Genomic DNA, 13,996 nt, shown 5'->3' with positions numbered 1-13,996 from the left:
CAATCTTTTCAATTAAAACAACATGATCTATTTCTCGCGCGTAATGTCTCTGGTATATCATAGACTACGATAACTGCTTACCGTCAGGTGGGACGTATGCTTGTTTGCTACCTTAGTGGTTTAAAAAATATATTACCCAAATAGGCAAGAAATTAAGTAACATTTTTCTTTTAATATATAAAACGCTCACCTCTATAACATGCCCCTGGAAGGGGTGCAGTGTACAGAACCTGAAGTCTATCATTTCCACTATGCGCTCCGTTTCAGGATCCGCCACCACTAAGAACTGTAAAGAAATATAATGGTTAATTCTTAAGGCAAAAAAAAAATCCAATGCATCTACCAGATCTACGTCAATTCGAACAAAAAACGTTTGTATGTCACCATTTTCTTTTCCGTGAGTGTCGTAAGAGGCAACACAGGGAGGGCGAGGGATGGGCAGCAGCGTCCGTCTTAAAACATCTCTAAAGCCTAACGGCGGTTGCCAATCCGCCTACATGACATATTGTCAACTACTGGCAAATCCCTCCAAGGGGGAGGCTTATGTTCAGCAGTGGACAGTTAAAGGCAGTCAAGAACAGTCAAAAAAAGGTGATACCAATTAATTTAAATTTGGAAATTATATACGTTCAAATCAATATTTTTATTCTTTATTTAAATAGACTTTTTTTTTTTATTTACGTTTAATTTGGGATTTTTGTTTTTTAACATGTCAACCCCATACAATTTTAACAAGTTATCTACTATTATAATTATAACTTAGTAATGCTACTTACTAATTCACTTAAGCACAAAGCAATTTTGGTAGTAGGAGCATGCATTATGCTCTGAACAATCCCCACATCAAATTTTATTAATATTAAATGTTTTTAAAAATGTTTCCCTTTCCCTTCGGTTCCTGTCACATTCCATCAATAGGTGCTGCACATCTTCAACTTTTCCACAGACAATGCAATTTGGCGAATTTTCTTTTTTCAATTTTTTTTTATACTACTTAAAATGGCAAACAAGCTGACGGCCCACCTGATGGAAAATGGTTACCGTCGCCTATAGACAATAAGTCTATTTTTCAAATAGACTAATTTACAAGCTATTCTAAATCGTCAATTTTTATGATTGTACTGCTGGGTTCGGGATATAGTTACTTATTGAGAAGAAATCCCAAGAAACTTAAGTTACTATTTTCAAACTATTATGTACAAGACAATTTTACATTTGTATGTATACTGTGACTTCCCATTCTGCACGGTCATCAGCTGTGGCAGAGGGCCGATTTACTAAGTCATCGTGTATGGGGTTTAAAATATTTAAAATAATTTACAAATCACATTCTGATGATAAGTACCTTGTGCGTGATAAGGAGCTGCAGGGGTGCGTTGTCGAGCAGCACCTCGAAGCCGTCGACGGCGGACAGGTCCGCTAGTCTGAAGGTCCAGCGGACGCAGTCGCGTCGCCACCCGCTGATGCAGAGCTCGCCGCACTCGTACTCCGTGTGTAGTGTGCGAGGCTAAACATACACACACATACACACACACACACATAGGTAATCTATACTTATAATAAATCTGTAGAGATGTCAATTCTGTACATGAAATATATTTCCAAAATAACTATCAGGGGTGATTAGTGATCGATACTGATGCCAAAAATGCAATCAGTAAAATTTTTGTCTGTCTGTCTGTATGTTCGTTATAGAACCAAAAACTACTCGACGGATTTTAACGAAACTTGGTGTAATTATTCTTCATACTCCTGGGCAGGTTATAGTATACTTTTCATCACGCTACGATCAATAGGAGCAGAGCAGTGAAGGGAAATGTTGGAAAAATGGGAGAAGTTACTCCATTTTTAAGCTTCCGTCGCGTGTGCAGCCTTAATGGCCACTTTTTGAAATGTAAAAATGTCCACCCGTGCGACGCCGGGACGGGCCGATAGTGATGTAATAATAATATCCATTATTAATAATCCCTTTTCCCCCTGGTTACCTTATTTAGACTCTATCTATCTATCCTATTTAAGAGCTGCGCTCTTGTCGGTGGAGCTCTTGCCACTCACCACTATTTTCAGCGAGTCTCTTCACCTCTTGATACGACACGACACCAACTCCTTTCTTGATCTGCCTGATGTAACTATGTCTCGGTCTCCCTCTTCCTCTCCTTCCTTCTATCTTACCTTCTATTATAATGTTCATAAGTTCGTCGTGTCGTATCAAGTGTCCCAACATTTTTTCCCTTCTGTCCTCAATAGTTCTTATAATTTGTCTCTTTTCCTTAACCCTAAGCAGGACCTCCTCATTACTAAATCGATCTTATTCGATTTAGATTCTAAGAAGTAACAAACAAATAAACTCACTTTTAACTTTTTTTTATTACGTAAGTATATTATATTTCATTATAATTGTGTTAGTAAAACTATTTACATAATACTTACCGTTTAAAAATATTAAAAATATTATGGTAGGATTTATGACGAACGAAATGTTAAGCTCCACTTACTGGCCTGATTTAGGTGTGAACAAGAACACGAAATTGAGTCCGATACTTCGGAATTTCATTTCATGGTAGGCCTCCTGGTCATATAACGAATATGTTAAAAGTATGTTATCCAAAAAATAATATTGGATACTTTTAATATATTTTAAAAATAAATATCAAATGATGGGCGATGACCTTTTTTCCGCCATCAATGTCCAGAAGAATCTAATAAATAGATATGGGATCGGTCTCCATATTACCATTGCCTAAAAGACAATTTACCTGAGGTACAGGGTCCCAGCCGGTCTGCGTGAGTAGCCCGTGGCCGGCGTAAGCGACCAGGTCGGCGGTGGCGCTCAGCGGCTTCGTAAGTGCACCGAGCAGCCCTCGCCGCAGCGCTGCAGCACCGCTCTCCGTCTCGCCCACCGCCACGCCCACCAGTGGGTGATGGGCGAGACCGCCCACTGCGCCTGCGCATTTCACATGCGGATGTTTAAAACTTGTTAAATTTTTTAAGGTCTCCTACATGACACGCATCCTTCTTAAGATTTTTGCGACTATACTTATTATTTAACATAATTTCTTTTATCTCTTTCTAACATATATTTCTAGTCCTATTCATTCTGATAACTACTTAAATGTTTGTTACCAACCATTTTGATCAATTATTCAAGCGCATAATTTCAATCCACAATATTTATTGACATAAAAAAGTCTATTTTCATTGATTTAAAAACAAATTATTTAACGTAATTTCATTTGCGTAAATGAAATAAGGGGCGGGGGGGGGGGGGGGGGGTATCGTGGGCGAAACAGTATGTCTCTGTTATGTCCATGGTACTGCTCATGTCTATAGGCGACAATTACTACTTTCCATCAGGTGGGCCGTCAGCTTGTTTGCCATTCTAAGTTGTATAAAAAAAAAAAAAAATGAAAAATTTTAAGAATAACATTTTATTTTACAAAAAGAAACTTAGACTTCAATCGTGGCATTATTAATTATGTTGATTTAAAAATTAAACTATTGTATCGCTTTAAATAAAATTTCTTTACGACCAATCTGAAAGTATAGCGACTCAGACAAAAAAAAAAAATACTCCGAGTTGGTTTATAGATAACGCAGTTATGAGATAATATAAAACCAAAACCTTCTCATTATTGAAGTCTGTTGACAATTTGAACATCACTTTTATTAGAGTTTAAAAAATAACGACGTTTACAATGTCTTGTTGTAATAAAATTTTTGATTAGTTCAGTAACTGCAAAATTTAAATTTACTTTTTATTAAAACCGAAAAAAAGAGTTTATAAATCTATTATATTTAATTTATATATAGTGTTACTGCATAATCTATGGTTGCTGAAAGGAACGTGAAGTGTGAAGCAAATTGCGACGACCCACTAATCAGCAGCTACATTCACGTCATTCGTTATAATTTAATTGCATTATATATGCATATATATATATATATATATATATATATATATATATATATATATATATATATATGCATGCCCAAATATAAAGATAAACCAAAATAATTATTAATATTCTATGTGACAACTAACACTTACTCATCATATCAGCCGTTAAGTATCCACCGCTGAATATAAGCTTTCCCCATAAGGAGAGTCTTGCCAGTAGTTGCCACGCTTGGCAGGCGGGTTGCCAGTCACAGTCACGCCTTTGGTGATGTTTTAAGAGAGACACTATTGCCTATCTCTCGCCCTCCCTTAATCGCCTCTTACGACATCCACGGAAAAATAAGGGGTGGTCCATTCTATGCCGGGACCACACAGCGAACACTTACTATATCACATCTAATTATATGACAATCAACTCACCAAGTATATTGATCGCGAAGTTGGTTATCCCGGCCGCCAGCCCGGCAACGAAGCTGGGCGGAGGACGCCTCCTGGCGGCGGCGGCTCGTCTCGCATGCTCCTCATCACCGGCCAGCAGGTCCAAGTTCCTGGCCAGGGAGCCGGCCCACGCGCTCAGAGAACGAAGCAGCGCGGCCGCAGCAGCGGACGCCACCCCCCGGACACCCCCTGTAGCACCACCCACCCTGGCTGCTAGAGCCCCGGGAGCACCCAACAGCTCTAGTCCGCCCACTACCCATCCTGTTGTGGAGAAAAATGTATTTTCCCCATTATTATTATAGTCTATATATCCCACTTATGGATGAAGGGGATTGTTAGTAATGGGGTCTAATAAACCCATCGCTAGCAATACATCCTGACAGTTTTTAATAGGTGATAATGGAATGGTAATCCCGCTTGCGCTATAGGTATACGCTGGCGGAGCACCAGTGGGAGATAATAGGTGAGAATGAAAAGGTGGGACAGTTAAGCCATTTTGATGAACACACCTAAAATTCAGCACGATGGTTTCCAGGAGGGGACTACGTGAAGCTCGACCTGACAGAGTATATTGCTAGCAATGGAACTGGTAGTCCTCATTTCCAACAATCCATTCTCCCATCCTCCTCCAATACACCCTGTGAAGTCGACTTTCACGCAATTCCTCTTGGAAACCACCGCCTTTCATTCTTGTCGAGTTCATTATGATAGGCAAATTGGCTTGCATTCGTCCTTACCTATAATCCCTCACTGGTGCCCCTCCAGCACCGATAGCGTAGGCGGGATTACCATTCCATTATTACCTACTAAAAGCCCTTTCCCCAACTGTGTTAACTTCACATGATCTAGTCCAGAGTTCAAGCTAGTAGAAGAAAAAGTTTTGTTTTAAAATTTGTTTGGTGGCATCAGTTGTTTTAGAATTAGTATGGAACCAACATATGGATAAACCCTGTCGAATGTAAGAAGCATTATCAAGACCTCTTCCGAAGTATACAATTAAGTCAAGTTAGTGGACATGCAGAAAAAATATAGATAATTTAGCGCGGTTTCAAAGATGTTTCCTCCCACGAACACTCAAGTTATGGAATAAGCATCCTGGCGAGATTTTTTCAAGAGGCTATAGCATGGGGCTCTTCCAAAAAGGGATAAAGAGGTGGCCATTAGGTGGGCCGCATGCTTATCCAAACAAAATTATGTATATAAAAAATGTTGTATGCCAAACTGGCTCAATGTGCAAGCTACTTATCGTCATTGATTCCATCCCATTATGTATCACATTCACAGCAAATAAATATCATTTCATTGCAAGGCAATTGCCCAAAACGGCAAAAATTAACAAATCATCGTCTTCCTATCCTTATCCCAATTATTATTTGGGGTCGGCGTAATATAGTTTTATCCATATTACTAAAGGATTTGGCTTATAGTTTTACGACCGGCCGCCTGCCTGACGTCAACCCTCTTTGGGAAAATGAACAAATCATTAGTGTTAAAAGAAATTGTTAATTATATGATTACAATTGGATTACACTCGTGTGGGTGTTAGTAGGAGCTTTGTAACTATGGAGTCGTCTTACCGGCACCGAGTATGGCGGCGGACAGGTAGTGCACGGTGAGCGCATGCGTGAGCCGCTCCGGTGACGTCACCATGTCCTGCAGGCGGAACGCGCTCAGCCGCAGAGGGCTCTGGTCCAACGCTATGTACATACGCACCTGCGCAAGAGGATGGCTTGATTTTACATATTGTTCAAAAACACTTGTACTAAAAAAATAATTAGTAGCATAGTATGTATGTGCGTGCACTTGTGTATTTGTGTATTTGTGTGTGTGTGTATGCGTGCATGCGTGCGTGCTTGTGCATGTGTGCGTGCGTATGTGTGTGTATGTATACCAAAGGTGTTTGATTCAACTCCAAACAATGGGGAAACTGGATTGTTCGGATCAAAACACAATTTAGACACAAAATGTTTAAATTTGCTAACAGGCCAGTGCATAATTAATGTCAATTCTTCAAGTTATAATCACCATTATCCATCATTAAACCGTCAGCTTGTTGCCCACTAGAAGCAAACATAAAAACTTCTAAGGGATTTTACATAACCCAATAATTAGGAATGCAATTTTTCGGATTTCGTACCGCAGTGTGCAGTGTGAGCGTGAGATCGAGTGGTTGCACGTGTAACGTGCGCAGACGCAGCGGACGCTGCAGCGTGCGCTCGTCGGCCAACGCAGCGCTCGCCTCGCTGACTACAGTCGCTGGTAGCGCTAACCGCCACAGCGACACCAGCGCGCTCACGTACGCGTCTTCCACATACAGAGCTAGCGGACCCAGCGATATCTCCACCTCGGTTAGCTCTAAACAAGGATATCATAAAATATATGCAAATAATATATATATATATATATATATATATATATATATATATATATATATATATATATATATATATTTAACTCTTTATTGCACCATAAATAAAAATATACAATGACAAGTGAATAATTCAAGTGAAATACAGTAACATTAAATAATGATAGGTAAAGATGAAATAAACCAGGAATGAACCATAGAATATATTGCTAGATCTCATTTCCCGCCATTTATTCCCCTAGTCTATGATTTTAATACACTAAAAAGAACCTTACAGAAGGCATAAAGGAGATTAGATATTAGAATCGTTCAAGTTATGTACCGTTGTAGTCGCAGTTGGCGACGGTCCACTTGTCGTGTTGCAGGGCAAGCGTGAGCCGTGCGTTCCCGCTCTGCGACTCGAACGACTCTTGCTCGGCGAACATGCTCCACAGCGGAGGCCAGCGCTCGCTCGGCGAACGTTCGCCGCGTGTGCTCGCTACTACAGCGAAATCGTATTGTCCCGAGTCGTACTGTAGGTTGTCTATTTGTACGTCCGATATGGACAGCGTTGTTCTTGTTCTCTGTTTGGGATAAACAATTTTTATATTGAGCGAGAACTTCTCCTTATTATCATTTATCAATTTACTTTTTACAAAATATACTTCTTAGGAATCAGGAATAAATAGTATTTTCTCAAACATGCTTGGAAATGTGAGCATTATTTTGACAATCTTCTTAGATATAAATCAAAATTGCCGTACTGGCCAGATACATGCGGGTAGCGGCCGGCAAAAGTTGTATGAAAATCCATATCTGTCGTGTTTTGCGGCCAGATAAATTACTATGTAAACTCATATCTGTTCTGTAATTTAAAAATGGAATGACCTTTTACTTCGAAACATGGCTAAAAGTAAAATTGTGTTTTTGATTTCCGCGTATTGTTTGAGAAAAGTACTATACAAGCCTTGGCCACAACTAGGCATTGATGGAATCACGTATGTGTGCCTCGGCTACGCCTCGGTCCACATTTGCACGTTCGTCCATCAATACCTCAGTTGCTGGCCGCTGCAGTAATGTACTATTAATTATAACAACTGATTACTGATCATTTAAAAAATCTAACTATTCATTCGTCTCTGTATCACGATAGTGGTCGAGAAATGAGTCAAAATTTGAATTAGTTAATAGAAATATCTTATGGTCAAGTATTAGCTAGCTAAAATAATGAGATGGAAGGTAGTTAGAATATCTAAAATTATATTATAAAGAGGAAAGATTATATATTTTTTGTAATTAAAACAGGATTAACTCAAAAAACTACTTAATCAATTTTTAAATAATTACGGTACATTATTAACAAGTAGCAAGACCTATATTTCATTTCCAAAAACTTGTGCGAAGTCGGAGTGGATTGCTACTCGCTAGTGAACAATATATTGGTTTGGTCCTTCGGGTCGGATCGTTCAGGCGCTGTCCTATCGTCGCGCAGTCCTGTGCACGTTACCTTGCGGTCTGCGAGCATATGCAGCGCGGCGTGGTCAGCGTGCAACGCGAGTAACGGGCGTGCGTCAGTTGCGGCTGCCACCTCCAGCACCACTGCGTCCACCACGCATCGCACGCGCTCCATCTGCGGCCACGCGCCGCCGCTACCGCCGCCGCCTCTCTCCCATTCTAACACAACAATACAACACAGTCTTATACAACAGCATTCACAATTATAGCACATAATGACGAGGAGAGATGAGGGAGGCACTCTTAGTGTTAATATTGGGTCTAACAGGGATTGTTCTCTTGGTGACGTGCCTATTTTTTTTTATACAACTTAGAATGGCTTTGTTAGCCATTCTAAGTTGTATAAAAAACTGACGGTCCACCTGATGGAAAGTGGTAACCGTCGCCTATAGACATGAGCAGTACCGTGGACATAACAGAGTATAGTGTTTCGCCCATGATACCCCCCATGCATTGCCATTCCTGAGGACTCAGGTGTTATTCCTCTGTACCCAGTAAATTCACGCCATATCCCACCCTTCAAACCAAAACACAGCCAAGCAAACATACTTATACTTTTAAAGGTATTTTAACGTCGCCAATTTACCTGAAACTGGTACCTCGTTGAATGTGAACGCAGTGTTGGACGAATCGGTGTCGCCCAAATTGTTCGGATCGGTCTCGCCTTTCTTTGTCAGTGGTGATTTCTCAATTTCTATTCATGAAACACGAATCGTAAATTAATTCAAGATATTCATACTAGTAATTTCTAGACAAGTGGCGTACGAATCTATCGATAGATAGGATATCGCTACCACATACATGATATGAAACGAGACAGTGACGTCATAGTTTAATACGACTGATTATTAATGAGGAGAAGAATAGAAATAGTATGTATACAGGAAACTAAATGAAAAGGAGCGAAAGGTGGAGATATTAGGGAGGGACGTTTTTTTTAATGGGTGATAATGGAATGGTAATCCCGCCTGTGCTATCGGGATACGCTGACAGGGCACCAGTGAGGGATGATAGGTGAGGATTAAAGCAGGTCAGTTATCAGCTCATCGTGGCAATCATCCCATCAGCGTATCCCGATAGCGCAAGCAGGGTACCATTTCAATATCACCCATTAATAAATAGACTCAAATTATTCACGTCACCAAAGGAGGGCGATGGCAGTCTTTTTTTATCACTTTTTTGATGAAAATCTTCTGTTTAACTGGTAGAACACTTTATTAAAAGAATGATAACAATATTGATTTCACAGTGTACTTAAAAAAAAATATCGTACCTGACTCGATTCCTCCTCCATCATCCATCCCGGTTAACGTTAATGCCTTCATGGCATCCACGTTTCCATCAAGAGGCACGAGTGTACCAGCGTTCTGTACTCGCTCGTCCGGCACCTGTAGTTAGACATGGAATATAAAAAAAATAACACTGGTTATTTGATTAGAATCATTTTGTTTAATTCCGCTACCATTAGTATGTGTGCGACTGCCAACATTCGAAAATTGACCAACACTATTACTACCAGAAATTCCACAACCTTCCATATTAGCTATTAATCGCCGACTGCTATTTCGTTCAAGCACGTTTCGCGACACGTGTCTCACCTCTAAACGAGGCATCTTTAGGCAAATTAAAAATAACATGTGAAATTACATATGAAACAAAAAATCATTTATCACAGTTGTGATTTTTTTTTTCATTAATTAATTAATTGTGATTTTTTCAATATTTAATTCCCTTAACTATAAACTGCTATCATATCAGAGCGAATGCGAACATAGGTCTCCTTCATAAGAGATATTTTGCCAGTAGTTGCCACGCATGGCAGGCAAATTGGCTATGGCAGTTACGCTTTAGAGACGTTTTAAGACACTGCTACCCATCCCTAGACCATTACGTTACTCTTACAACATCCACGGTACTGTATAGACTGCTATCATCATCATCATCATCATCACATCAGCCGTCTACTGCTCACTGCTGAACTGTTATATTCAAAATCACAAAAGTTGTTTGGAGTTTCATGTTTCACTGGAGGCGTTAGTTCAATTTAATTTTCATTTTCTTTTTATACCACTGAGGTGGCAAACAAGTATACGGCCCTCCCGATGGTAAGTGGTTACCCTAGCCTATGAACACCTGTAATACCAGAGGTATTACGCGTGCGTTGCCGACCCTGAAGAAACCTCTTTACCCCTCTTTTGAAGAACCCCATGCTGTAGTCCCTTGGGAAAACCTCGGCAGGGAGCTCATTCCATAACCTGAGTGTTCATGGAAGCAAACATCTGTGAAACCGCGCAGTACGCGACCACTGAGGCTGTAGGATATGAGGATGAACTCCCTGTCGATGGCGAGCCGTACGATGGTAGAAAGTGGCCATGGGCATCATATTGAACAATTTATCTGATATATTACGAAATAAAAATAATCTATTCCTTGCCAACCTGCAGTGTCTCGTTCGTTTGCACAGTGCTGCCGGACGCGACGCTTTCCATTCTGGCAATCGCCACCGTTGACTTTTGTAAGTCTACTTCTGCCTTCTTAGCGGTTGGTGTTTGTTGCAGTACAGTAGATACATTTAATACTAGAATAAAGAGTCATTAATATATAAAAGGTTTACTTTTGACCTCAAATCCGATTCACTGCATTTTTTTTCAATTACATAATAATACCTTTTTTATTCTAAAGCTTTATCATATAAAAAAAAAATGTTCTGATCTCGTATTGGTCTTTCTGTGCATCTAATTTCTTTCCAACTCGTTCCACTATTAATACATAATTCGTCCATTACCTTAAGGTTGTCTTGAAAAGATTGCTCCCAGCAATAAGACCGCCTTACTGTACTTATACAACTGTAACGTTGCGTTTGTAAATTGTCTTGTTTATTCCCTATACTGTATAATGCAAATAAAGTATACTCATTCATGATTGAGCAAAACACACACGCAAGCACGCATGCACGCACGCACGCACGCACGCACGCACGCACTTTTATAATTTTAAAATTAAATAATAATAAAATAGCCCCTCTCACAGCACCACAGCAACAGAGTATAATTACATACATAGATTACACACATATACGTACATCACACATATAACACACACACTACTACACTTTGTTATGACCCTTTAGTATAGTAATACGCTAGCATAGTAGCGTGTATACCAATTAATACTTAGTAATAAAGTTAAATATAATAGTAATAAACGTAAAGTATGTAAACAAAAATAAAATATGGCATATCTGACAGGATCAAATACTAAAACTCACATTTCTCCTCGGCAGCTATCCTCTGCAACCCACATTTTGAATGGGAGTCGATGTTACTCTGAAAATATACGTACAACTAGCAATCCGACCCGGCGTCACACGAGTATAATACGAGATATATATATGTCCATGGTACTGCTCATGTCTATAAGCGACGGTTACCACTTTTCATCAGGTGGGCCGTCAGCTTGTTTGCCATTCTAAGTTGTATAAAAAAAAAATGTGTACATCAGAATTCGGCCGTGTGGTCCCGAGATAGAACAAGCCACCCCTTCCTTTCTCGTGGGTGTCTTAAAAAGCAACTGAGGGAGGACGAGGGATGGACAGCAGCGTCCCTCTTAAGACATCTCTAAAGCCTAACCGCGGTTGCCAATCCGCCTACCAAGCCTGACAACTACAGGCACTAAATGAAGCGGCTAAAGCTGCCAGATACAGTTAGTAATTGAATTCTAATTACCGTAAGGTTGGCAGAGTCTTGCGATATGAACGGGCCAAGTAATCTCCTTCTGATGTCGCTTGCTGATATGTCCCTCTGCGGAGTTAGGGTTTACTGATAGAATTATTATGAATTGATATATTTTAGCTGCTGTGAAAGGTCATTGCCACAAGTATAAATTGGATAAAATGGTATTATGTAATCCACTACCTATATAGCTTGTATTTATATATATATGTAATATGTACGTATGTAAAATCCTTTACATAATAAAAAATGATACGTAATGTAAAATTTAACTACATATTGCTTGTGTTGACTTCGAAATTTATTATCCGGATTTTCAATTATACGGTTTTATTTGATCCGGATAATCGAGATTCTACTGTATTTATAATGCTTTTTTATGGACAATATAAAAACTGCATCTTAATGAGATGTTGCTTTTATTTTTGACATACAATTTATATATGAATTATTTAAATAAATATATAAAAACTATATATTTAAAATTTATATCTAATCTATGTATGGGTATATGTGTAGGTCTATTATTCTTTATTTATGTATTATTATTATTTACATATGTAGATATATGCAGTTACTTTTTATTCTATTATGAACATACAGTTCAAATTTAACTAGTTATTATTGAGTTTTATCTTTAACTGTACAGTTTTTACTCTTGAACATTTTACAGTTTTTTTTTCAGCTTCTCAAATTTTGTCTGTAAGAGATCCCTCTATGGAATAAGTCCGTCATTGTATATTAAATCTTTTAACCACTTAATGCGAGGGCTTTTCTGTGAAATGAGGTCAAATGGCGAACGCATTAAATTTGAACGAGCATACAATAAATATACACTAAGCTCTATGAAATACAAACGGGCGAGAAGGTATCGCTCCAGATAAAAATATAAACGTAATATTTATAAGTGGCGAGAGGTACTCGAGATCACAAATCGGAACACATTTGATGCGCGACAGGGTCTCGTTCGAGATGCTTAAATGGGTAATGTGTCCCATTTAAATTATGTACCAATGTTACCATATTTCTTGCAAATAAATATTCATTATTTCATAAAAAAAAAATGTATGTGTAAATAAAGACAATACAATACAATGTGCACTATGGTCCGTACATGGTCGACGTCGTGCAGCTCGAGCAGCGTGGTGTGGTGGTGGGTGCGCACGCGCAGCTTGACCGTGACGCCGCCGCACACCTGCACCAGCTGCTCGCCCTCCGCCGCCGCCACCGCCGCGCACCACTGCGGCGCATCGTCTTCTGCTGTACAAGTAACACGAGCACCATGTGTAATATCACCACCATCATCATCATAACAGACTAACTGTTCACTACTGATCTTAAGCCTCCCCTTTGGGGTGTCGCCAGTAGTTGCCACGGGGGGGAAGGGTTAGTAATGATGAGTGTTAATGATGTGCGTTTGCGTTTTGATGATGAACGGGTAATGATGATGATGAGGAATAAATACACCTAGTATTTGAAGCGGTTTAACTAGGGTAAATAAAAATAAATAATTTTGAAGCGTTGATGTAATATAAATTTGATGTAATGCGCTGAAGTTTTTTTTTGCAAGTAAGTTACAGTTTGAAACCTGAAAGCTCATGTAAATTTCTCCTGCGTTATGATTGGCGTTCTCGCGATGTCGTGATGAGCGGCTCTTGTGACTGGTTGATGTTGTGTATGATTGTCTATTAATAACTTAGCAGTCGTCCATTGGCTTTACCGCTGAAACCGCTTCATTATACGCAGGAGTGATGAATATTCAGAGCATATTATTAATGCTTTAACAATGAGGTTAGCCCCTTTGCTATCAAGCTATTGCTATCAATATACCCTACCAGGTCGACTTCCACGCGGTTCCCCCCTGGAAACCATTGTGACTAATTTATAGTTGAATTCGTCACGATGGGCTAACTAACCTGCCTTTTCATCTTCACCTATATAGTATACCATCCAGTGTATACCATCATTCCATCATCATCCATTAAAAAAAAAAGTAGTTGCCACGCTCTGCAGGCGGATTGGCAACAGCAGTTAGACTTTAAGAGATATTTTAATAGTCTATATATA

At 39.4% G+C, this 13,996-nt stretch overlaps 1 protein-coding gene across 13 annotated transcripts in view; it reads right to left on the bottom strand.

The window, feature by feature from the left end:
- Nucleotides 1-13,996, bottom strand: part of LOC113516347 (intermembrane lipid transfer protein VPS13B) — a 124,474-nt gene that overhangs the window by 27,033 nt on the left and 83,445 nt on the right. For 10 of the 13 annotated variants that reach the window (XM_052896604.1, XM_052896608.1, XM_052896605.1 and 7 more), the window contains exons 71-84: nt 13,044-13,189; nt 11,924-11,998; nt 11,467-11,524; nt 10,637-10,776; nt 9,472-9,586; nt 8,785-8,892; nt 8,191-8,357; nt 7,027-7,267; nt 6,474-6,691; nt 5,914-6,049; nt 4,319-4,597; nt 2,757-2,944; nt 1,346-1,507; nt 191-286 (exon numbers count right to left, since the gene is read on the bottom strand). In XM_052896604.1, coding sequence (XP_052752564.1) covers nt 191-286; nt 1,346-1,507; nt 2,757-2,944; nt 4,319-4,597; nt 5,914-6,049; nt 6,474-6,691; nt 7,027-7,267; nt 8,191-8,357; nt 8,785-8,892; nt 9,472-9,586; nt 10,637-10,776; nt 11,467-11,524; nt 11,924-11,998; nt 13,044-13,189 — 2,129 coding nt within the window. The remainder of the gene's footprint in view (nt 1-190; nt 287-1,345; nt 1,508-2,756; nt 2,945-4,318; nt 4,598-5,913; nt 6,050-6,473; nt 6,692-7,026; nt 7,268-8,190; nt 8,358-8,784; nt 8,893-9,471; nt 9,587-10,636; nt 10,777-11,466; nt 11,525-11,923; nt 11,999-13,043; nt 13,190-13,996) is intronic. The other 3 variants (XM_052896609.1, XM_052896613.1, XM_052896612.1) reach the window with 2 other exon arrangements.

The sequence above is a fragment of the Galleria mellonella genome, unplaced genomic scaffold (assembly GCF_026898425.1).
Source record: "Galleria mellonella isolate WM207_F2 unplaced genomic scaffold, CSIRO_AGI_GalMel_v1 utg33, whole genome shotgun sequence".
NCBI classification, from domain to species: Eukaryota; Metazoa; Arthropoda; class Insecta; order Lepidoptera; family Pyralidae; genus Galleria; species Galleria mellonella.
Note: the sequence above shows the minus strand (reverse complement) of the source record. Positions and strands in the feature narration are given on the sequence as shown.